The 25,540-nt window shown below is 47.6% G+C and overlaps 2 protein-coding genes across 20 annotated transcripts in view; both read left to right on the plus strand.

Annotated features, from left to right (window-relative positions):
• The window catches only part of epb41l3b (erythrocyte membrane protein band 4.1-like 3b), a 44,940-nt gene extending 26,177 nt beyond the window's left edge, over positions 1-18,763 (plus strand). For 5 of the 19 annotated variants that reach the window (XM_034291418.1, XM_034291424.1, XM_034291417.1 and 2 more), the window contains 14 exons: positions 861-1,466; positions 3,419-3,472; positions 3,850-3,888; positions 4,468-4,533; positions 5,486-5,683; positions 6,716-6,778; positions 7,162-7,896; positions 9,452-9,487; positions 9,705-9,902; positions 12,453-12,545; positions 12,851-12,949; positions 14,727-14,810; positions 15,191-15,303; positions 17,305-18,763. In XM_034291418.1, the coding sequence (XP_034147309.1) occupies positions 861-1,466; positions 3,419-3,472; positions 3,850-3,888; positions 4,468-4,533; positions 5,486-5,683; positions 6,716-6,778; positions 7,162-7,896; positions 9,452-9,487; positions 9,705-9,902; positions 12,453-12,545; positions 12,851-12,949; positions 14,727-14,810; positions 15,191-15,298 (2,379 nt within the window). In that variant the 3' untranslated portion in view covers positions 15,299-15,303; positions 17,305-18,763. The remainder of the gene's footprint in view (positions 1-860; positions 1,467-3,418; positions 3,473-3,849; positions 3,889-4,467; positions 4,534-5,485; positions 5,684-6,715; positions 6,779-7,161; positions 7,897-9,451; positions 9,488-9,704; positions 9,903-12,452; positions 12,546-12,850; positions 12,950-14,726; positions 14,811-15,190; positions 15,304-17,304) is intronic. The other 14 variants (XM_034291423.1, XM_034291422.1, XM_029118619.2 and 11 more) reach the window with 14 other exon arrangements.
• Positions 18,764-19,338: 575 nt separating this feature from the next.
• Positions 19,339-23,048, plus strand: LOC105025273 (zinc finger and BTB domain-containing protein 14). The gene has a single exon (XM_010895852.5). The coding sequence runs from the start codon at positions 20,389-20,391 to the stop codon at positions 21,544-21,546; it is 1,158 nt and encodes a 385-aa protein (XP_010894154.1). The 5' UTR covers positions 19,339-20,388; the 3' UTR covers positions 21,547-23,048.
• Positions 23,049-25,540: the final 2,492 nt, after the last annotated feature.

A 25,540-nucleotide genomic window follows, 5' to 3' on the forward strand; every position in this document is an offset into this window, starting at 1 on the left:
CTCTCCCTGCCTCCTCACTGACCACAGTGTCTCGGGACAGTGCAGTGTTCCCTCTCCCTGCCTCCTCACTGACCACGGTGTCTCGGGACAGTGCAGTGTTCCCTCTCCCTGCCTCCTCACTGACCACGGTGTCTCGGGACAGTGCAGTGTTCCCTCTCCCTGCCTCCTCACTGTCCACGGTGTCTCGGACAGTGCAGTGTTCCCTCTCCCTGCCTCCTCACTGTCCACGGTGTCTCGGACAGTGCAGTGTTCCCTCTCCCTGCCTCCTCACTGTCCACGGTGTCTCGGGACAGTGCAGTGTTCCCTCTCCCTGCCTCCTCACTGTCCACGGTGTCTCGGGACAGTGCAGTGTTCCCTCTCCCTGCCTCCTCACTGTCCACGGTGTCTCGGGACAGTGCAGTGTTCCCTCTCCCTGCCTCCTCACTGACCACAGTGTCTCGGGACAGTGCAGTGTTCCCTCTCCCTGCCTCCTCACTGACCACAGTGTCTCGGGACAGTGCAGTGTTCCCTCTCCCTGCCTCTTCACTGTCCACAGTGTCTCGGGACAGTGCAGTGTACTCTCTCTCCCACATTAACCCCATGTTTTCTGCAAACTCTCTGAACAGGTAAGTGCGAGGAATGTCCTCTTATTTCTCCACATGGGCAGATATTAGCTGGCCGTTTTTATTATCGACATCAGCAATGCTTCTGGCTTATTTTCCCCACTGCTCTGTACTGAAACTGACCGCTTCATGTCTTGTTGCTTGACTAATTAGATTTTCTTTTCTCCTCTTCATTTGACCTTCCATGCCGTCCTACTCACTCGCCCCCCCCCTCCCCTCCCCCCGCTATCATACACAAACCCCCCTCCCCCCCATCAGCCATCCCCATGTCTGTACGCCACCGACCCCCTCCGCTCCGAGCTCTCCCTCCCCTCCTCCCCCGTGGCCTCCACCAAGGTGCGTCGGAGGCGCAGGGAGAGCGCGTCCCGTAAGCGCTGTGCCTCCGTCAGCCCCGTTAAGTCGTCGGCGGGTTGCCGTCGGCGCCAGGCCAAAGCCGACCGCGCCGCCGCCCTCCTAGAGGAGCAGGCGTTGCTCCTGTTGGCACGGAAACAGAGACTAGAGCAGCTGAAGGGTCGCGGGAGGCGCGGCGGCGGCACCCTGTTCTCCTTCTCCCTGCACCTCCCTGACCTCTCCTCCTACCTGGACGAGGACGGCTACCTCACGTTCCCCGACATCACCGAGCTCACCTTCCTGCCGGAGAGCGTTCAGCACTTCCGGCCCTTCAGGTCGCCCTCCCTCATACCCTGCTTCCTCTTCATCTTCTTCTTCCTCCTGTCCACGTCGTTCTCGGTGCCCTATGCCCTCACGCTGTCCTTCCCCCTGGCGCTGTGCCTGTGCTACTTGGAGCCCAAGGCGGCGTCGATCACTGCCTCCATCGCTCAGGGCCTACATGACCATGACAGTTGTTCAGAGGAGGATGACGAGGTGTGTGTGAGAGAGCGCCCGCCCGCACACGCGTGTTATTATACCAGATAGGCCGTACTACTTCAGCAAGGGCCCTTAACTGTCTTGTTTTGATGTCGTCCGGAGTAGATTTAGGGTGTGTCCAAAATGATACCCTATTCCCACTGTGGGCTGCAGTTGAACGCTGCGCACTACGTAGGGAATAGAGTGGCATTTGTGAGGCACGCTCGGTTACTTTGTTTGTCAGTGTTCCTACTTTCAGAACCTCATCTCTGCCTTGTCACTTCCTCATTAGATGACCTCATCATGACATCACCATCACACGATCAATGTGTTGTCTGTGCATACCGAGATGTTTCACGCAAGTCGGCAGTTCCATTCCCTCCCGAGTGGCTTTCAAGAATGGCAACTCACTTGTGCCTTGTCTGCATTAGCAAGGCCTTTCGGTTTAACGGCATCATTTACCCAAATTGCTAAATGACATTGGTTTTCTTTATCCGACAAGCTTTGACATTAATCCATGCTTTAAATTAGTTTCTCTTTCTGCATGTTTTAAATGAGTTAGTGCCTTTGTCAAGATTCACAATATTTTTTGTAGAATTTTGGATGATTAAAACAAAAATGTTAAAATCGCTTCCAGGAGTTTGGTTTTGAGGCACAGACGCTCAGATGTAAGGAAACAGTGTGGATATTGTCTAACCTGGTCTTACAGGCAGAGGACTGTCATTAGTGAGCTACACCTTAAGCCATCATTTACAGGTAGTAAGATAGGTTGCAAAATCATCTACATAATCTTAATTAATGGACAAAACAATTGTTTATTCTCCAGACTACTGCTGACGGCTACACAACGTGAAATTCATTCACACCATGCTGAATAAAATCATTAAAGTCTGATGTTGTTGATTATTTCAAACAACCAAATGGTATTTTCAGGGACTCTGGTGTAGCTTGGAGTTTCCATTCAGCAGTAGACTTGCACGTTGTGGCCGTAAATGATGATGACTAAGATGAATTTGCAGCACATCATCAAGTGATAGTTCCTCAAATTACAAAATGTGCAGCCTACACAACAAGCCATCTGTCTCTTGGCAGTATATTGAGTCCCAAATAGCACCGTTCCCTTTGTGGTACACTGCTTTAGATTAGAGCTCATACGACTCAGATTAAAATAAGTGTGCTATAAAACAAGTGCCATTTGGGAGGCAGACGGACAGATCCCGTCCACCATCATGCCCACTACATCCCCAGGGTCATTGTCATGCACATATATGGTAGAGGACTTAGAAAGTAAAGGAACTGTTTGAAAGTAAAGGAACGGTTATGAAGCACAGGGTCTGTTATGAAGCACAGGGTCTGTTATGAAGCACAGGGTCTGTTATGAAGCACAGGGTCTGTTATGAAGCACAGGGTCTGTTATGAAGCACAGGGTCTGTTATGAAGCACAGGGTCTGTTATGAAGCACAGGGACTGTTATGAAGCACAGGGACTGTTATGAAGCACAGGGACTGTTATGAAGCACAGGGACTGTTATGAAGTAAATAGTTCTAAACAACTGCTTTGGAAAAGCACTAGCTGTTGGTGAATGTTGTAGAGGTTCAGCTACCCAGCTCCAGTCTGCACTGACTGCGTCCTGCTACAGTGATGTAGGGACATCGAATCGAGTTAGAGACTAAGATACAGAAGTCCTTACGAAACCTTTGATTTGGAAACGAGTGGCCTTGAAAAACACTTCCTCTGAGTCTGTTAATTTTGCTTGCTTTGTTCTGTTGCTATTAGCGGTACAATTCCTTTTCCCTTTTTATGCTTACCAAGCAACCTCTACTATGTATTTCTCCCAACCCATCATCAAGCCATTCACGCCATTCCTCATGGTGACTAATGGAGGAACACACTTTGTGTCCAGAGTTTGAACTGGTTTTCTCTTGTTCCCACGCTTTCCGAACGGAACAATTTCTCTGCCTGTTTGACAGACAGACAGCGAACAGACTGACTTTGCCTTCGACGGGGAAACGACCGTTACCGAGGTTGGTAGAGCGAGGCGTGCGACCGAAGCTTCAGCCGGAGGTCTAAATGCCTAATGACTCCATTCCCTGGGCTAGTCTGGGAGTTGGACGCTGAGGCCCCTTTGGTCACCATTTAGATGGTTGCATGCTTTTCCAAGTTAGTCTATTTCTCTAAAGCCAAGTTTCTTTTAAGTAGCTGTATGTATTTTGAGGATTAAATGTGCATGTTGTTTGAGTGACACCAACTTTCTCAGGTTTCCTGACTCTAAACTCTTCCCTGTTTCTTTCCCTCCCTCTCCCATTTTCTCTCCCGTTCTCTCTCCCTCTTCTTTGACTCTTTCCCTTCCCTCTCCTGCTCCCATTTTTTCCAATATGAATGTTTTTCTTCCCACCCTCAGTCAGAGCCGGAGGATGATTATTCTGAAATGAGGACACAGGTACCAGTGACTGACTTAATACTGTGGGTTATCACAGGGACTGACTTAATACTGTGGTTTATCACAGGGACTGACCTAATACTGTGGTTTATCACAGGGACTGACCTAATACTGTGGTTTATCACAGGGACTGACCTAATACTGTGGTTTATCACAGGGACTGACTTAATACTGTGGTTTATCACAGGGACTGACTTAATACTGTGGTTTATCACAGGGACTGACTTAATACTGTGGTTTATCACAGGGACTGACTTAATACTGTGGTTTATCACAGGGACTGACTTATGGAGACTTACAGAGCCATTACTTATGTTGTACCGTCTTTCTTCTGCATTCCTTCACACTGCCACACCCACAGTCAGTTTGGCAGGCCGACGTTCTGTAACAGAGACCTCGCGTCCACGTTTTTGTTTTGAATGTGTTGACAAGTCGTCTCTGAGCCAGTTTAATTTCACCGGGTCGGCCCGGCGGTACCACCGCTGCAGCTCTCTGAGTTGACTCTGAACAAGTCTCCCTACACACGTCCCCAGTTCCAGCACCCACGCTGATCCGTCCCTCTCTCCTCTGTCTTTCCAGTGTAGTTTCACCAGGAGAATTACGGGAGAGAACATGTTTATCAGACACAGTAATCTAATGTTAGAGGTTGGTGACGACAAAACGGAGCGCGACACATTCAGCATGACGTAACATTGGTGAACCCTAACTGACAAGTCCCCCGATCGTCCTTAATGCTTAATACCTGTCTCCCATTAAACTCTGTGGTGTCTTTGAAGTGTTGATACTCACCTTAACTGTTTGGTACACCTGTAATAAGTGCCTGAACCCTTTGCGAATGCTGTGGCTCTGTAATAGTTTAATCCTAGTGAGGAGTTTGGGAGTGTTGTTTCATACCTGAACCGTTCCGCATCTGTCCTTGTCCTGGAGTGTCTTCCAAATCCCACCCTGTTCCCTTTGTTGTGAAGTAAGTAGTGCATATTGCCCTGGTCCAAGGTAGTACACTACAGAAGGGGTAGGATCTGGGACACAGTATTACTGGGTTGCTTTGGTTTTATCCTGTCTAGTCTGCTGTCTTTGTTTGCCTCCATTTCATACACCCCTGGAATTCTGTCATTATCAGTTCCAGACATACCTGAAATAAGGTCACTATCAGTTGCAGACAAACCTGAAATACGGTCACTATCAGTTCCAGACAAACCTGAAATATGGTCACTATCAATTCCACACACACCTGGAATACCGTCACTATCGGTTACCTGAAATACGGTCATTATCATGTCCACACACATCTGAAATACGGTCACTATCAGTTCCAGACAAACCTGAAATATGGTCACTATCAATTCCACACACACCTGGAATACCGTCACTATCGGTTACCTGAAATACGGTCATTATCATGTCCACACACATCTGGAATATTTTCATGTGATCTGCATATGGGACTCATAGAAAATATAAAAAGCCAGGCTTGTCCCCTGTCCACCCTCATACAGCCCAGCTTGTTGCCTGCTGTACTTCTTGTTTGTACCCTGCTTGGTTACTGGTCAGCAAATGCCTCACTTCCTTGTATCCTCATTGCTGATTGGTGGTTCAGGACACAGAGGCATCTGAGGAGCTGGTGAAACATCAGAAAGACATCAGTGACCTGAAGCGCTCCTTCCTGGAGACTCCAGGTGATGACCCTCAAGGACTGACGGAGTGGGAGAAGAGACTGTCTTCATCTCCAGCACGCTCCAACAGTGGGCTAATGGAGGAGGCACCCATGATAGAACCTCTCCACCCACCAGCGGATGTAAGGAAACTGACGTAGGACGAGCTAACTGCATGGATATTTACAGCACATTGAAACACTGGATGGACAGTGATACACTGCATTGAAACACTGGATGGACAGTGATACACTGCGTCTAAGCACTAGATTGATAGCGGTACACTGCGTCTAAACACTGGATGGATAGTGGTACACTACATCTGAACACTGGATGGATAGTGGTACACTGCATCTGAACACTGGATGGATAGTGGTACACTGCATTTAATCTGCATCACTAAAAGGCATGATCTCATCTGTTGAGCACACAACAAACCATGGCAGACTGGGTAAAGCTGCCAATGTAGAAATCGGTCTGCTATTTTCTGTTGGGCAAATATGTACACTAACCAATCAATTTCACTTGATAAATACAACCTGTACCCATATATTGTTTACCCTCTACGTTACTATAAGGTTGATTTAAGCTGACAAACGTGGCTGATTTTCACTAGATTTCACAGTGTTGTTGCCTTCTGGTTCTTTTGCAGAATAATGATGGAACTAAGTCAGGGGGGAAACCGTTCCTTGTTGTTTATTCACAAAATATGTCTTTCTTGTTCTTTCCAAATGTCTTTGTGCTTCCCCAAATGTCCTGGTCAGCATGTGTATATATACTAGACCAAAATAAGACCCGCACATCCTACTTTCTGCCAATCATATGAATGTATTATACATATGTATCCTATCCTTGTTTGGTAAAGCGTCCCTTCTTGAGTTCTTGGCTCTACACACACTTCAGGTTGTGGGGCCCCTCCAGTAATAGACAGCAGCTGTTTACTATATGTACCTCGTATTGCACATAATAGCAAAGCACAATTCCTCTGTGTTGTGTTCTTTAACAAGAGTATAGGACTAACATACATTTATAATCAGGAAAAGACATGCTTTGTCACAGAGGGGAAGACAAAACCAAGAGGGTTTTTCATTTTCCATGTTTCTAGAACTTCTATCTAACAGTGTTTTGTGTGTTCTATCTGAGTTGGTTCTGACAGGTTTCTATCCTCCCTACAGGCCACAGAACCGGTCCCAGCTGCTGTGGAACAGATGGAGGAGGTACAAGCAAATGGCATCCAGGTAAGATGGTCTGTTTGGATTCCTGTCTGTCTTTCTGTGTCTGAGTTGCTGTGTGTTCAGGTGAGTCTCTCCCTAGTGTGTGTTTCTGTCGGTCGGTCTGTCTGCCAGTCTCTCTTCTCTCCGTCTGCCAGTCTCTCTTCTCTCCGTCTGCCAGTCTCTCTTCTCTCCGTCTGCCAGTCTCTCTTCTCTCCGTCTGCCAGTCTCTCTTCTCTCCGTCTGCCAGTCTCTCTTCTCTCCGTCTGCCAGTCTCTCTTCTCTCCGTCTGCCAGTCTCTCTTGTCTCCGTCTGCCAGTCTCTCTTGTCTCCGTCTGCCAGTCTCTCTTGTCTCCGTCTGCCAGTCTCTCTGTGTCCTTGGTTACTGTAAGCTAAGTCTTTCCCTCTAGGCTACAGAATACAACGGCACGGTGGATACTTGTGATGTCACATTGGGGGCGGGCATTGCAGGAGCTCAGGGGAGTGGCCGGATGACTATGACTGACACCTCAGAGAACATCAATGACTGGACAGTTGGACAGAAAGATGGGGAGAAGCCCTCAGTGTCTCCGGAGCTGAAGGTCAGCCCAGGGACAGTCAGACAGGAAGTCTCTTCAGCCATCTTTGACAAGAGAGGAACACTGATCATCCTGAGGGAACTGGAATCTCAAGACAAAACGGTCCCCAGTACATCCCACTTCACTGTGACCAAGCCAGAGAAAGAAGGTGGGACTTCAACCACTAATGAGGCTGAAGGGGATGAACTAGATGGAGGTGGGGATTGGCTGATCATGTCTAAGAACAATGTTGTTGAAGACAAAACTGGTGCGGTAGATGCTGTGGGTGTGTCTGAGGAGACTAGCGACACCAGAGAGACGTCTCTCAACTTCCAGACTGACGAGATGAGTGATGTTACCTCCAGTCAGAAGACTGAGGCCCCCTGTCCCTCTGAGATTGTTACGGAGACAGTTGAAAGGTCAGAGTTCACTGGCGTGTCCCCTGAGGAGGTGACCAGGCCAGATGCCAAAGATTCGGCACCACAGAGCGAGTGGCATGGCCAGGGGGAAGCTTGGCGTGACCTGTCGCCGGCTGGCTCAGCTGACGGTCATTTGGACAGCAAACCTTCATGTGACTCTCTGGCTGTGGTACTGTATGGACCAGTGATAATCAAACATTCTGCCCACCCCTCACCCACCTTCACGGCTTTCCAAAGGCATCATAATGGCAGTAACTGGTTGTTACTGAGGTTCCCTGCATGGCTGCATTGCCCAACAAATGCTCCGGTTATGGCCTTTTTTACCTGGTGAAATGTCGCGACCAAAGGCTTTTCACGCTGCACCCAGAGGCTTCGCTCTCAGTTTTTTTTGGTTTTCTTGCTGGCTAAAAGTGCTTGGTGCTTTGCTATGCTGTACTCTGCAGATTGGCTACCTGATCAGGTCAGCAGTTACAGTAAAATGGCTTCCTGGTCAGGTCAGTGGTTGCATTAAAAGATGACCACCTGGTCAGATCAGTAGTTGCATTAGAAGATGGCTACCTGGTCAGATTATAAGATGGTCACCTGGTCAGGTCACTAGTTATAGTAAAAGATGTCTACCTGGTCAGGTTAGTTGTTATAGTAAAAGATGGCTACCTGTTCAGGTCAGTAGTTATGGTTAAATATGGTAACCTGGTCAGGACAGTAGTTATGGTAAAAGATGGCAAGCTGGTCAGGACAGTAGTTATGGTAAAAGATGGCAAGCTGGTCAGGACAGTAGTTATGGTAAAAGATGGCAAGCTGGTCAGGACAGTAGTTATGGTAAAAGATGGCAAGCTGGTCAGGACAGTAGCTATGGTAAAAGATGGCTACCTGGTCAGGTCAGTAGTTATGGTTAAATATGGTAACCTGGTCAGGACAGTAGTTATGGTTAAATATGGTAACCTGGTCAGGACAGTATCTACAGAAAAAAGCATTTCTTAGTTTAAACTGTTATGCTGCTCAGCTTCATTTTGTTTCTTTCTGCTGTTACCGGCCCTTTCTTTCTTTCTGCTGTTACCGGCCCTTTCTTTCTTTCTGCTGTTACCGGCCCTTTCTTTCTTTCTGCTGTGTTACCGGTCCGTAAGCAGTGACATCACTTGGCCTCCTGCCATTACGGCATCTGCAGCTTCTCCCACAATGCACCACTTCAATTCCTTAAATGCAATTCCATCTAAATGCTTCCAGAAATATTATATGGGTTTTATATTGTATTGAATAAGTGGTATTCAAACATTTCCATACCTTTGCAATTCATTTAGATTTTCATCTATTATTGAAATTAACAGTTGGCAAAACATGAACATACTTAATTGTTTGTTTTTCAAGTATCTTTTCTCAAATATGTAATATTTCCATATTTCCCAATCGATAATTATACAAACATTTTAACAATCCTGCCCACCCCGCTGCAGTTCCCCAGCGACATCATTAAGGGTCACGATCCCTGCTTCAAATACCACTGTGTTAAACCATCCAGTAGTTTACCGACACGGAGACCATATAATCATTTCTAGTTCCAACTCCACATTCCTAACTCCAATACATCCCCAATTTCCACTGTTACTTCTGACTCTCGTTGTCTTTTTTCCCCTCTTTCCCTGCCTCCTCTATCATGTTTTCCCTCTCTCTTTTTCTCTCTCTCTGTCCCTCCCCACGTTCTCTCGCTGGCTACCACTTTGTGTCAGTCGTCGCTTGGATGGGTCCCCCTCCCCGAAACCAAGGTGACCACTGCGTTGTCATAGTAACATGACGGCAGTTAAAACTGGTTTCCAAAAAAAAAAACATGTTTCTTTTAGAAGCTGTTCCATTGTAATGAATCTGTTTTAATTAACTCTTTCTCCTAACAGGTACTCATCGTAGGCAGATGTTTGTTGTATGCCTGCTGTGATCCCCACATTGTCAACACGTTCAGTAAGATAGACATGTTGTCTCTGACAGGGCTCCGCTGGAGACGAGGAGGAGATGGAAAGGAGACCGGAAACGCCAACGGTGAATATCTGCCTACAGGCCCACATACAGGCTAGAGAAGCACTTCAAGAAACACTCGCTGCTAATCTAGAACCAGAAATACAGCCACAACCTTCCGCCACTGCAGAGTTCCATCCAGAACTCGAATGTGGAACCCAGACTGCAGAGGTACCAGTAGGGACCAGTGAGTTGGGGCCAGCGGGGACCAGTGAGTTGGGGCCAGCGGGGACCAGTGAGTTGGGGCCAGCGGGGACCAGTGAGTTGGGGCCAGCGGGGACCAGTGAGTTGGGGCCAGCGGGGACCAGTGAGTTGGGGCCAGCGGGGACCAGTGAGTTGGGGACCAGTGAGTTGGGGCCAGCGGGGACCAGTGAGTTGGGGCCAGCGGGGACCAGTGAGGCACATACAGGATGCCCTGCAGAGCTACAATCCACAGGCCTTGTAGAGGCTTGGCCATGGCCAATTCTGCCTGGGGACACACAGATGGACACTGCAGCTGTACAGCCAGAACCGCTGAGTGTTATGGCAGAATCAGTACCAATCATAGCCACACAGCACAGAACCAAAGTCACTGTAGAGCCAGCTACTGCAGACCAACATCCAAAGCTTTTTTCCACAGCCGAGGAAGAGCCTATTCCTTTTGACGAGTCAAAGCTAGAACCAGAATTTACTGCAGAGCCTATTCCTTTTGACAAGTCAAAGCTAGAACCAGAATTTACTGCAGAGCCTATTCCTTTTGACGAGTCAAAGCTAGAACCAGAATTTACTGCAGAGCCTATTCCTTTTGACGAGTCAAAGCTAGAACCAGAATTTACTGCAGAGCCTATTCCTTTTGACGAGTCAAAGCTAGAACCAGAATTTACTGCAGAGCCTATTCCTTTTGACGAGTCAAAGCTAGAACCAGAATTTACTGCAGAGCCTATTCCTTATGACGAGTCAAAGCTAGAACCAGAATTTACTGCAGAGACGGAGTGCTACGATAGCTCAACTGCAGCTCTGGAACACCAGTACAAGGAACTAGCCAGCACCGGTGGTCTGACAGCGGGTCCGTTAGAGAGGGAAGAGGAGGGTCCGTTAGAGAGGGAAGAGGAGGGTCCGTTAGCGGGGGAAGAGGAGGGTCCGTTAGCGGGGGAAGAGGAGGGTCTGTTAGCGGGGGAAGAGGAGGGTCCGTTAGCGGGGGAAGAGGAGGGTCCGTTAGCGGGGGAAGAGGAGGGTCCGTTAGAGAGGGAAGAGGAGGGTCCGTTAGAGAGGGAAGAGGAGGGTGCGTTAGAGAGGGAAGAGGAGGGTCCGTTAGCGGGGGAAGAGGAGGGTCCGTTAGCGGGGGAAGAGGAGGGTCCGTTAGCGGGGGAAGAGGAGGGTCCGTTAGAGAGGGAAGAGGGGCGTCTGTCAGCCGTCTCAGAGCTGAAGCTTGAGGGAACCCTTGAGACTGAGCTAGTCTATAGAGAGTCATACTGCATCATACAGAAGGAACAGGACATTGCTTCCATCACCGTTTCAAGGAACCAGCAGCAGGAGAGAGAGGAGAAAGAGGGTACGACTGGGCAGGAGGACAGGGAGGTGGTAGAAGAGGAGAAAGTAGTGGGGGAGACCAGAGCAAAGAAAGAAGGAAGAGCGTTGGAGGACAAACTGCTGCCTTCACCAGGGGATGATGATGATGATCCTACTAGATCGGATGAAGACTGTTCTGACGTAGAAGTTCCTGTGGAAAACATTCAGGTTCATGACTCCTCTTACTCTGAGGAAGAGCCTGAAGAGAGTAAAGATGACAATGACCAAATGGAAGAAGAAATACACAGGGAGATGAAGAATGTAGAAGACCACAAGTTGGTAGCACGCCAAGTTCTTGTCACGCACATACCTCCAGCCACGACCCTCCCAGAGGTAACCTGTACCCAACCCCGGTGGCCTCCAGCTGGGCCTGTAATTTCACCACGCCTGGCTGGTCTGGACCTTCACTCTCCTGCTAATATTAAAGGAACTGTGTGCTGTAGCAGTAGCTTCGCCCATCACGCTGTGTTGAATGGATTAGGGAACACAATAACTAACGTCAGGACAGAGCCCCAGTGATTCCCATCGTCCTATCTGTGTCTCCAGTAGATCTCACTGCATTTCTTCCTCACGAGGCTCTGGGACATTCACGGCTGCTTGTGATTTATTCCTGTTGGTTTGTTGTTGTTATTCGTTGTCTGTTCCTGCATGTGGCATGTGTTTGATGGTTTGTTTTCTTCGTGTTTTCGTCTGGCATTTTTGTCATTTCCCCTGTGGCGCTTGTTCAGTGTTGTTCCTCGCCAGCCGGCTTGGGCCTGATAATATGTCCCTACTGGTGTTGGACCGAAGGGATTATGTCTAAAACCCTGGTTCCCTGAGGGAGGGGACATGCTACGATATTAGCTGAGAAGTGATTATATTGCCTGGATTTAAACCTGGATTGAGGGGGAGTCCAGTTAAGCTCCAGTAGTCATTTGGCCTTGAAAGAGTTGACTGGCCATTGTGTTCAGGTTGTGCATGCCTCATTGTGTCTTATCTGGTTCCCTCCCTCAGGGAACCAGGGTTATAGACCTACGCTCAGGTTTTGTCCGGTTAACCAGCAACACATCAAAGTACCTGAGCTGTGATGAAACAGTCACGTATTTGGCAGGTCCATTCCCATGGGCGTTCTGCCATCCTGACTCGCTCATTAATCCTGGTTTCTGCGTCCTCTGTGCCCCGTTTTCCCTCCAGAAATCACCTGCTGTTCCACAGGTTGAGTTGTCAACCAAGGAAGTTCCAGTAGTCCACACAGAGACCAAAACCATCACGTACGAGTCTGCAGAGGTAGGTCCACCAAGGCACACAGTGAAGATGTGGGTTTGGGTCTGGTTTTGTGCGTAGTGAACATGATCACCGTCAGGCTGGTAAGCAGACACTGTGTGTAACGTGATAAGAACACGACGAGATAAATCACAACATGTGTGGAAAGACTCCAGGCTCACTATATGCAAAGCAATGTTGTTAACTGGAGCTGTTTGCCCTTTCAATAAGCCTTTACTGAGAGAGGGAGACAGTCTCTCTATCGCCCTCTCTCTCGGTCTCTGTCTCTCACTAGCACTTTTTTTCCCCCCCCTGTGTTATCTGGACAGGGTAATGCCAATGGGGACTCGGACCCAGGTGTTCTGATGAGTGCTCAAACCATCACCTCGGAAACCACCAGCACCACGACAACCACACACATCACCAAGGTTAGGGGTCATCGTTAGCGGATGCAAACAGCGGTGGAATGACTTGGCGTGGACGACTCTGCAGACTTAGCCCTGATCCTCAAGTCTACTGACTCCACTGATTTAATGAGACGGACCCTCAGACCCCATATAAGGAACATGAGGGAGGAGGAGGATCTAAAGGAGCAGTGTTCTTATTTAAGTGAAGGGAGGCAGTGACAGTCGACTGACTTCTGACCTCTTGGTCTGTTTGCGTCAGACCCATCTGTTTACAGACAGTGGCCGTGGTGAAACCAGGGACTGTTTTTTTCTCCTCCAGTCTGTTGTGGTAAATGCCTGGCGGAGACTCGAGACTCCCTCCCTGTACACAACTAGACCTGCACCATCATAACTGAGCAGGGAAATCTAAATGTTTTCCAAAAATCCCAGTCTGTTCTGGGGTCTGTTAAACCACATACCTGCTTTGACTGGGCACGTGGTTCTGTACTGGTGTGAATATTTAGAAAGCTATTACACAATCTACAGAACCTGGAAGGGTTAGTTATGATTAAAATGTGGTGCACTCAGAATTTTCAGACACTAGCCAACTTCCATCTATATCTGGATATAAATCTGTGTTCATCTATATGTATGTACATAATGATCCTGGACAACACCTGTTCCTGTCCTCCATAATAACACACTCTGTCCCTGTCCTTCATAATAACACACTTTGTCCCCGTCCTGTCCTTCATAATAACACACTTTGTCCCTGTCCTTCATAATAACACGCTCTGTCCCTGTCCTTCATAATAACACGCTTTATCCATGTTCTTCATAATAACACGCTTTATCCATGTTCTTCATAATAACACGCTTTATCCATGTTCTTCATAATGACACGCTCTGTCCCTGTCCCTCATAATGACACGCTCTGTCCCTGTCCTTCATAATGACACGCTCTGTCCCTGTCCCTGTCCTTCATAATGACATGCTCTGTCCCTGTCCTTCATAATGACACGCTCTGTCCCTGTCCCTGTCCTTCATAATGACATGCTCTGTCCCTGTCCCTGTCCTTCATAATGACATGCTCTGTCCCTGTCCCTGTCCTTCATAATGACACGCTCTGTCCCTGTCCTTCATAATGACACGCTCTGTCCCTGTCCCTGTCCTTCATAATGACACGCTCTGTCCATGTCCTGTCCTTCATAATGACACGCTCTGTCCCTGTCCTGTCCTTCATAATGACACGCTCTGTCCCTGTCCTGTCCTTCATAATGACACGCTCTGTCCCTGTCCTTCATAATGACACGCTCTGTCCCTGTCCTTCATAATGACACGCTCTGTCCCTGTCCTTCATAATGACACGCTCTGTCCCTGTCCTTCATAATGACATGCTCTGTCCCTGTCCCTGTCCTTCATAATGACACGCTCTGTCCCTGTCCTTCATAATGACACGCTCTGTCCCTGTCCTTCATAATGACACGCTCTGTCCCTGTCCTTCATAATGACACGCTCTGTCCCTGTCCCTGTCCTTCATAATGACACGCTCTGTCCATGTCCTGTCCTTCATAATGACACGCTCTGTCCATGTCCTGTCCTTCATAATGACACGCTCTGTCCCTGTCCCTGTCCTTCATAATGACACGCTCTGTCCCTGTCCTTCATAATGACACGCTCTGTCCCTGTCCTTCATAATGACACGCTCTGTCCCTGTCCTTCATAATAACACGCTCTGTCCCTGTCCTTCATAATGACACGCTCTGTCCCTGTCCTTCATAATAACGCTCTGTCCCTATTCTGTCAATCCCCTCGTCAGACCGTTAAAGGAGGGATCTCTGAGACCAGGATAGAAAAGAGAATCGTCATCACTGGAGACGCAGGAGACATCGACCATGATCAGGTCTCTCTCTCCCTCTCTCCCTCCCATGATCAGGTCTCCCTCTCTCTCCCACCCTCGTTTTCCCTCTTTCTTCTCTCTTTTACTTGTGATTGTTTTTGTTTAATTCATACTGATAATTATTGCTAAATGTTGGAATGATGAAGACCACTACCTTCCCCAGCGTTAGTGACTCTGACTGATTGCCTGTAATACGTGCATTTATTTCATTAATATATGATATTGAGTTGTCAGGTTGATGTACTAAAATAGCTGCTCCCCTGTTGCCAAACTCACTGACACCTCCTTTCCCACCTCCTCTGTCTCCCTCTGCTGACACCTCCTCTTCCCTTCCTCCCCATATGTCTCCCTCTGCTGGTGGTTGTGTGGTACTGTACCATCAGGCCTTGGCTCAAGCCATTAAGGAGGCCAAAGAGCAGCACCCTGACATGTCAGTGACTAAAGTAGTGGTCCACAAAGAGACAGAGATCACACCTGAGGGAGAGGACTGACCCAGGTAAGGAGACGGCTGCTTGTGGTCGCGTCCCCAGCCCGGTATCGCTTGTGGTCGCGATCTGATTTCGGTTGGGACTTGGATGTGGGCAGTTGGGCGGGGCTTGGAAGCTGGTCCACTCACCCCCCCCCCCCCCCCTCCATCTCTCCCCATCACCCTCCTGCTTCCCCAGCATCATCCGCGCTCCTCCTCCTGCTTCCCCAGCATCATCCGCGCTCCTCCTCCTGCTTCCCCAGCATCATCCGCGCTCCTCCTCCTGGCTACTGAAGTACTAACAGCCGTGTCATTAACATAGCCCTCATCAGCCTGTTTTGAGCCATTAACTCTCTGCCCCTGTCCTTCGCGGCTGAGTTTGCCACGTGCAGGTAGTGGCGAATGCATCGCTCGCTCCGTGTATTCACACGGAACGTTTCACCTTGGTTTCCTGTCAGTGAGCTTGTATCTGTTGCAGCCAGTCTCGTAACTGTTGCAGCCAGTTTTTAACCCATCCATCCACGTAATCCCAGCTGTCACCAGTGTACACTAGATTGGATGTGCCTCAAACACACTTAACCAACAAAAAGCCTAGAGAAAACCACAATGGAAGTTTCTAAACTTTATTTATACAAACGGGATTTATGGGTAAGATTGTGTGTGATGCTGTGAGTTCCTAACCTCTCGACGGCTCGTAACAAGAGGAAGTGGTTTCGTCACAACAGAGAGACTAGCACTTCGCCGACGTCGCCTACGATCAACTGTAGTCATGTTCCCCGGGTGGGTTAGACCGAGGCAGGCAACCGAGGCAGGCAGAGGCACGTCTGATCTGCTGTATGTAGGTCACGGGAGGGTGTCGTGTGGCTGCTTCGCAAGCTGCTCAAATGGCCACGTCACCACATCTGCAAACAAAACGCCTGGGTCGGGTTCAAAAGGTTGCAACACAACGAGCCCTGCACATAGATCTGGCTGAAACAAGCTGAGCCCTGTTGAGCGTGCCAGAGGCAAGGACGTCATGTTCCACATCAGGAGTGCTCCAACTTTTCCTCTGGGATCCCCTTAATCCCCTTCCCGCTGTTCCGGTTATTTGCTCTTTTCCGGAGCTAAATGTCTGGGGATCCCAGAGGATAGGTGTTCCAAAACCACTGTTCTACCTGATTATCTCTATTTGAACGTTTCTTCCGAATGAATGCAGCCCTGTTTTGTTTCAGAATTCTGTTTTTCTGAAGTCTGTCCTGTCGGGTTTGCTTTTCCTTTTTTTTTTCTCTCTTCTGGATTCTGGTTGGTTGACAGTGTTTGGAAGTGTGATGGAATGGGTGCCCCTCCCCCTTCCATCAAGGTGTTTCAGATATCTCTCCCTTCTCAATTCAAACACATTTTCAGTGGAGTTGTTTGGCCGACCTCCTTAAGTTCTTCGTGGTTCTGACCTCAGTCCCTGATCTTTAAGGACGACCTACGTCACCATAACTCCTTTCTGGCTGTTCCCAGGCGTCGGCATTGCCTCATTATTTCATTAAGCTTGTCCGCTATCCAAGACCCCTCAGGCTGATGAGTTTCCGTTGCAGGTGTGTGTGTGGACGCGTGTGGCGTGTTTGGCTGATGACGATGAGGTCTCTGTGGCCTTCCGGTCAGCCTCGTGTGTCCCGGGACGGCTCGGTGGAGACCCGTTGCGGTTTGACTCTGTGTCATCTGCATTTCCAAAACACCAGGGCCAGTTTTCCAGAGACCGAGACTGTCCAGCCATCCACTGGCCCTGGGTTTAGTCCAGGAGTGACAAAACGCTGTCTGGGAAACTGAACCTAACACTGTTGTGGTCCGTTGGGTGGCTTTCTCTCTCCATTCACCACTGTGAATTAACCAGGTCCAAGTGCCGTGCTGTGTCGTGTCTGCACGGCCATTCCAGACCAGCTGCGCAATACCCATAAAGTGCATGAGCATGAAATGTGCTCACAGCTCTCCGCTCTGACACGGCCGCCGTGTCCAGAGTCACCGGGAGCAAATTGACTGACACTCCTCTGTTTCTCTGTTCAGGAGTGAGCCGGAGGTCGGCCTGGTATGACCCGGTGGACGAACTCATTCTCCAGCTGTGACACCGCGAACGTTTACGTGACCGTGCTGTCTGCCGGGCCTGTGCCGGGACTGACTGCAGCTGTTACCACAGCAACAAGGCTATTGTTCTACGGATGGACTCTGCTCTGTGGAATCTATAGAATGGGCCGTCCCATTCCAGTCAGTGATGATTTAATAGATTCTGACTCTGTGCTCTGTTCTCTTATAGGCCCAAACCTAACCTGAGTTCCATGTGCTTAGCTTGGACTTGCTGTGTGAATCCTTTGCATTAACGTAAATGGGAGTTAAAAAAAATAAATAATCAAATGTAATTATGTAGTTAGGAATCTCGGGTTAGGGTGAGGGCTAATTATCGGTCCTGTACATCTTTATCAAATGCATATTGCATGAAGAATGATACAATGTTGCATTATTTTGAAAAAGAATGATATCAGAACAAACACTATGCCCGAAAACTGTCAGATCAGCTAACATCCACTCAGATCTCTGTATAACAAGCAAAAAAAAATGACTCATTCACTGCCTTATAGATTTGGATCACTTTGAAGATTATAGTGTATTGTACCAGTAATTATTGTAGCTGTGTAGTTTATTTTATTTATGAAAAAGCCATCACTCCAAAAGGAGAAACGACTGTAAGCGGTACTTAGAGCCCACAGCATTATGATTCTAGTGACCTTGCAGATTGAAGTGCCAGTCTCTCATCACTTTATCAGCGATTATTTCATCAACTTCTACAGATCTCCTCAAGTACTGTACATTGATGTCATGTGCTTCTAGACAACCGGAACTGCTACGGCAGATTATATATTATATATTCAGCAACCAGATTATATATTCTGTATTCTGCAACAAATTATGTTATATGATGTTCTTGTGTTTTTGCCGATGATCATTTGATCAGATTTCTTTCCTCCGTCGATGAAGTTAGTCCACCATTGCAGTGCATTTGAAAAGGCCGGTGTCTCTGACCGTTCCAATCACCTGTGTCATTCATAGTCAGGTTGGCCTGTAAGTCACCTGGAGTTGGTATGATGTCTCAGACTGGACCCACCGAGCAACATTTGCGATGGTGAAATCCAGATCTTCTGTCCATTCACAGTGTAGGTTTACAGAGACTTGTTTTGTGTTCTACCTTGCAAAATGGTTTAGAGACATACGAACCAACACAGGCTGAACGAATGACCATACTGTGCATTCATTTATGACTGGACTACAGTTCCCACAATGCTGATCCTAGCTCTGTACCTGGGGGAACTTTAAACTGAGTATCATCAGTGTAGTTCCTACAATGCCGCTATATCCATTCATCTTAAGTCTTGCGCTTGCAACCATCAGACAGTGGAATAGTACCAATTGGCAAATGCGTATCATTGTAATTTTTTTTGTCTTTTTTTAAATAAAATATTGATTATATTACCGGGAATCTCATCTGTTTTGTGTTTAGTGGATGTGAATAACTCTTTGTACAGGTTTTGTCTGTTTAAAAAAATATTATGAAGTCCAATAATGGTTTTTTTAGGTTGGAGAATACCCCCCCCCCCCCCCCCCCCCGTCCAGAGAAATCTTCTGGGTAAATGCTCCTTATATAAATTCAGTCTACATCACAATATTCTGAAATAATTTACTATCCATTATTAAAGCAGCATTTTTGTGTATATAGGCCAATAGCATATCAAATGCAGAAATGTGCCTCCAGCAGCATACATCTGATATTGTGCAGGTGCACAATTGATTATTAAATCGAAATAGAAGTCAGGAAGTCCAAGCCGTACAACCTAAATAAGATTTTTTTTGTGTGTGTGTTTCTTTTTCTGTTGATTTATGGGCCTCATATTACTGAACGTAAAACGCCGTGCTGGTGTGGACACAGATCGGTAGACCCGGGTAGACCGGACAATCCGCCTGTAGTTCACCTCCAGTCCTAAAGAGGGCAGAAACACTAACGTCACTTCCTCTGAGAGCTGACGACCACAAGCCACAACAACGTCGTTGGGGCTAGATGGGATACAGCCGGTGGATACAGATTATGTCAAAGTGACGACTAAAGTTAGCATATTCGAGTTGTGTCTGGGGTCATTCTTGCAGTTTAGCTAACGCCAAGCCCCTTCCTAACCATCCCAACCTGCTAGTTTCAGTAGCCTGAACGTCAGCGTAAGTTATCCTAAACCTGCTACGAAAAGTCCCGTCTTACCGTAGCTGTATACCATCTAGTCAAACCCTAAAAGAGGAGGAAGAGGAAGAAAGACCTGGCTCCTGCGTCGTCGTTGACTGCAGCCTTGCGTGACAACACCAGACCGGATTCGTGATTCGAGTATTGCCCTTTTTTCCTCGACACTTCTCTATTACCGAACGGGACAATCTTCCAATTGCACATCTAATCGAGCCGTCGAGCGATGTGAAGTTATCTGTTTTGTGTTCTGAGGTGGATTAAGTTACGGAAATTTTTCTAATGGAGGCTTGCTGAGCAAAATGGCTGGGCGCACTGAAATGTGAAACATTGTAAGGTTAGCTAGCTAGCTGTAGCAGCCGAAGCAACTGGCACGCTAAGGGCGTTTAATAATCCCTTTCTCGCAGAAACACCCCGTTTATTTCACCTCTGGATGCAGAACGCCACTGTAGCGATGTGTTAGGACCTGCGTTTTCTTGCGGATATATGCATTTATCGACACTCCTTCGTCGTGTTTTTTTCCCCCATCGGATTTCTGCTTGACTGACTTGGCATTGTGACCGCATTCTGTTGTTGTCTCGTCGGTCAGCTGTGGATTCTCACCGCTGATCTCAACACAAGTCAGGAGTTCGCGATTTTTCGTAACTTAATTTTTCTTCCCGAACCCGACTGCGGCCATTAGATGCCGTGTGCTAACTAATCTACGTTAATTAGCAACATTACGACTCACATTTTTTTGTAAATTTTATTTAACAATATAATTACACTAAATTACTGTTAAATCATCTGACTTTTTATATTGCATTTGGACGCTTCGAACATTTTCCGCAGTTAAATACCCCCCCCCCCCCACTCCCCAAATAAACACTGCAGTCATGGGTGAATTCCTGAAATACATTGACTATGACCACAAGACCAGCTTCATGAAGATGCTGAACCAGCAGAGGATGGAAGGGGACCACTGTGATGTTGTGGTTGTGGTGGAAAACGTGGAGTTCCGAGCCCACCGCTGCGTTCTGGCTGCCTGCAGCATCTACTTCAAGAAGCTGTTCAAGAAGCAGAGCGACGTGGACAACTCCATCGTGGAGCTCGACTTCATCCGCTCCGACATCTTCGAGGAGGTCCTCAACTACATGTACACCGCCAGGTTGGCCGTCCGCAAAAAGGACATCAACCTCATGATGTCGTCCGGCCAGGTCCTGGGCATCGCCTTCCTCGACAACCTGTGTTCACAGAAACGGGAGCCCAACCTGAAGCCGAGTCGCGAGAACCAGGCCCCCGGGGACGGAATGCGGGCCCAGGACGCCATCCTGAAAGAGCTGGCCATGGAGGAGGTGAGGAAGAACAGTTTCTACGACGGCGGAATGGAGGCCATGGGCTCCGGAGGTCCTCACGGTGTCCCTCCTCACTTCGGGGGTAACATGTCCAAAGATCCTCACAGTGCCCACGGCTGGACCTCCACCAGCTCCTCCTCCAGCGACATGAAGCTGGACTACCTGCTCTACGGCCACCGCTCCGACGGCATCCACCCAGCGGGCATGAAGCCGGGGACGGACGGCCCGAAGAAGGACAAGTCCCACCTGGCGCACCGGCCCTTCGCCTGCGAAGTGTGCCCCAAGACCTTCACCACCCAGGCCCACCTGAAGGAGCACCTGAAGATCCACACGGGCTTCAAGCCGCACCGCTGCCTTGTCTGCGGCAAGGCCTTCATCCGCGGGCCCGACCTGAAGCGCCACGAGAGGGTCCACAGCAACGAGAGGCCCTTTGGCTGCCAGATGTGTGAAAAGGCCTTCAAGCACAAGTCCCACCTGCGGGACCACGAGCGCCAGCACCGCGGCGAGAGACCCTTCAACTGCGGCTCCTGCGACAAGGCCTTCATCAAGGCGTCGGACCTGAAGCGCCACTGGAACACGATGCACAGCCAGCGCAGAACGCTGTCGCCCGCGGCCGCCGTCGCCACGGGCAGCATCCCAGGGGACACGGACACGCAGGGTCAGAGGGACTGGAAACTGGAGGCCGGGCCGCATTCGTAAGGAAGGACTGTCTCACACACACACACACACACACGCGCACACACACATTCATAGACCGACACGCACACACACATTCATACACAGGGTCCGGTGATGAGTGGCGGTGTTCTATCAGCCGGACCTTGAGGAGAGCTGGAGGGATCATATCTGCTGCTGTAATGTGGCAGTGGGCAGTACTATGATCTCCCTGAATTGTCTTTGGTTGAGATATGTATGTTTTCTTTCCTCCACTTAATGTAAAAATCATGTACATGTTTAGTTCACTACTACTACTACTGCAACGAGTATATTTTTCACACGCAAAACATTTGTGGCTATTTAGAAGAGACGGGGTCCTTTATAATTATAATTATATCTTTATTTCTCTTTTACTTTATTGAATATCTGTTACAATGAACTGTTTTATTTTGTTTAACCTTACTGGATTTTAAGACAAAAAAAAAAAAGATCTGATTATCTGCATTACGTTTGTTGCGTTTGCGTATATTCTCCATGTGGATGTTTTAAATGGATGTTTAGTTGTACTGATTGATATTACACTGTCATATGAAATGAGTCTGCATTCTGCAGTTGACACAGGTCATACCAAAGCCTTGGGCCTTTGAATGACATCAAAATTTAGGCTGATTCCAGAGATGAACAAACTGACAGATTTTCGTCTTCCTCGTTGGAAGGACGATGGAGGAAGTCGGAATTTGGATTTAGAACCAGAATTTTCAGTTGTTCCGGAACTGACATGGGCGTGAGTTTTGGCCTTTGATTGACAAGCAGCGTGGAAGGGGTTGTTCATTGCGTGTTCAGTCCAGGAAGCACGAATCTCGGACCAGATGAACTGTTATACAGTATCAGTAGTCTACCATTGGCGAGAGCTACCACGTCTGTATATACTGTAGCTTGACTAGTCGCACAGGCAAGTACTTAAAACACAGTAACCATATATGCACCTATAACATTGTTCTCTTACACTTTCAAAATAAACCCGCATTTGATGAGTTGATTTTTCTGATTGTCAAGATCTGATTTCTTCTAGTTTTGTAAATGGTTTGTAAGGAAGCCGTTGCTTTGTATTGGTAACAGCAGAACCTGAGCTCAGTTCAATTTTACCATCTTGTGTATATAAATATAACACTGTGTACATATAAATACACTGTATTTACACTATAAATATTTAGCTTTCCTATATATTTGTTTGCCGTGTCTAAAGCAACAAGGACATCATTCACTTGTAAAACTCATATAAAGTACAGTTACAGTAATTCCAGAAGGCGTTATCCACCGTAATGTTTATTTTGATGGTTCCGGGCATTATCTTGTCAAGGAGATGCAGCTTGCGTATGGCTTTCTATTCCCTTTGGCCTGCTCTTTAAACTCTTATGCACTTTAACTGCTTCAACCTCCTTTCATCGATATGTTGTGTTTACTGTGAATGCTGTTTTCCTGGCCAGGGTTCACTTGATAAAGAGCTGCAGCTCTCTATGGTTAAATAAAGGAGAAATGAAAAAGTGAGTGAAAGGAGTGCAGTGTGTGGAGAGTAAAAACATGAACTGCAATATTTATTAGTTAATGTATAAATCCACAGTAAAACAGGGCGTCCATACAGCCTGAGGGAGAGCAACATCCCGATTCCAGAGTCCTGTTCCTGTTCTCTTCCCCGCCCCTGTCAGCACGCCCCCACAGGATTCCAAGCCTTGGGATTGGCTGAGAACTCCTCACCAAACCAGTGCCTTAAAGGCCTTGTGGTTTAGTGTATGAGTGAACACTTTCAGGAAAGGGAGGAGAAGGGAATATTTTTACTGGCAAAAAAAAAAACAAGTAAAATAAACTACAGAGAGGTGGCATATCCTATTCACATTTTATACCCTCAAAGCAAATACCTTCCTTTCCAAAATAACTTCTTTTAGTATTGATTTCACCTGAACATACAAGAGTATATTAGGAACACATTGAAGACATTTGGGCCCTCTTACAATGTTCTAGAGTGGCAAAATAAGTGTTTGTTATATAATCAATCATTGGTGTGACATGGGTGAACGCCTTACCCTAATTTTACCCACCCACAGGTCAGTGCTTGGCTAATCCCATTCCACATCCAGGATATGAGCCAGCACTCACTAGACATTGGACTAGACATTGGTGATTAGGGTTAGAAGAGGTCTGGACTAGACATTGGTGATTAGGGTTAGAAGAGGTCTGGACTAGACACTGGTGACTAGGGTTAGAAGAGGTCTGGACTAGACATTGGTGATTAGGGTTAGAAGAGGTCTGGACTAGACACTGGTGATTAGGGTTAGAAGAGGTCTGGACTAGACACTGGTGAGTGTAGAGTGGTTGTCTGGCTCCTGAGTATAGATCTGTCTTTCATATTCTTGTACCTCAAAATAAATCATACTGCAACCTAACGTTTCGTAATCAGGAGTTGAGCAACCAAAACCAGAACTGTTTTGGCTTAGACTCTACAAGAGTCTGGAACTAAGCCAGAGGGATGCAACACCTCTCTCAAGAAATGTCACAATAAAACGTTTGGTCGATGCAGGTGGAAAACCGTGTTTCAGTAGCCGTGCCAGACTTTACTTTGCGTTGGGTTGAGATCTGGAGAGACAGCCAGTGTCTGTTCCGCATGGTTGTCAAGCCCCTCTGGCCATAGTGACCGGCTGTTCCCTATGGAATCACTGTGTTGTCTTGCTGTGGGGGCAGAACCATAGTAACCCAAACGAGGGGCAACATTTTTAAACGTGACCAAAACATACTGGGACATTCTTTGTCTAACTCGCCTGGGAACACCCGTGTAGAAGCCTCTGTTTCAACATCCTCTGTAACACATTTCTGCAGGTCTGTCCAGATTTTAGTCATCAGATGGGATTTAATGCATAGAATTATGATTTAATGCAAGTTACTGATCGATCTGTTCTATTCATTCTATTCGAGATAAATAACTGTCGATATAAACTTTGCATGGAGCGGCCTTCTACTCAGGACCGTTGACAACATTGAGATTTTGTGAAGGCTACGTGTCGAAACATGCTCCCTCCTCTCCCTCCACTGTTCTGCCCGGTCCTCAACACTAGATGGCGCCCTGCCCACAGTCCGCAGGTACTGACCAATCTGTGCACATCTGTGCTAATTCACTGACCACGGTGAATTAGCACAGATGTTTTGGGCAGGGGAAGGGTTCTGGAGGTTATCCACTGATTTAAAATAGGGTTTCTGTTCTCTACATTTTTTACATGTAAGATAGGAGATTCACCTCATCCATACGAACGCCCGGAGTTCGTAATCGCAAACGCTACGACACTTCCGCTCGGATGCACGGTCTCAAGCAGGCACGGATGAACACGGTCACGCACGGATGCACGCACTCACTCACACGCTGAGCCCAAGAGCCTGCAATCACTCCACCCGCACGCACAGCTGGTCATGTGCGTGCTCTGTCTTATTAATTGACTAGTTATAAAACGTTGTCTTAGGGAGTAGGCTGTAGTGCATCACGTGATTATCCAAAGGCCATTTCAGTTTCCAGCTGTGCAACTGTAGAAATGTTGGAGAAAATAAATCCAATATTTAATATAAATAAAAACATTCCATCAGCTCCAAAATGATTGGCACCTTCTGAAAATATAGAATAAACATTGTGGGTAATGAGTAGGGAAAGGCACAAGTGTCTTATGAACAGGAGGTTTGCATACTGAATACTGATTGGCTGATAGATGTGGTATATTGGCCTTATACCACATCCTCCATGCCATATTACTTATGTATACCACGGCTATCAAACAATCAGCATTCAGGGTTCAAACCATCCAGTTTACAAGAGACCATATGGTTGCTTCAGCTCAGTCCTCTGTGTTAGTCGTAATGCTTCAACACAGTCATATGTGTTAGTCCTAATGCTTCAACCCAGTCCTCTGTGTTAGTCCTAATGCTTCAACACAGTCATCTGTGTTAGTCCTAATGCTTCAACCCAGTCATCTATGTTAGTCCTAATGCTTCAACACAG

Source organism: Esox lucius, chromosome 3 (genome assembly GCF_011004845.1).
Source record: "Esox lucius isolate fEsoLuc1 chromosome 3, fEsoLuc1.pri, whole genome shotgun sequence".
Classification (NCBI taxonomy): domain Eukaryota; kingdom Metazoa; phylum Chordata; class Actinopteri; order Esociformes; family Esocidae; genus Esox; species Esox lucius.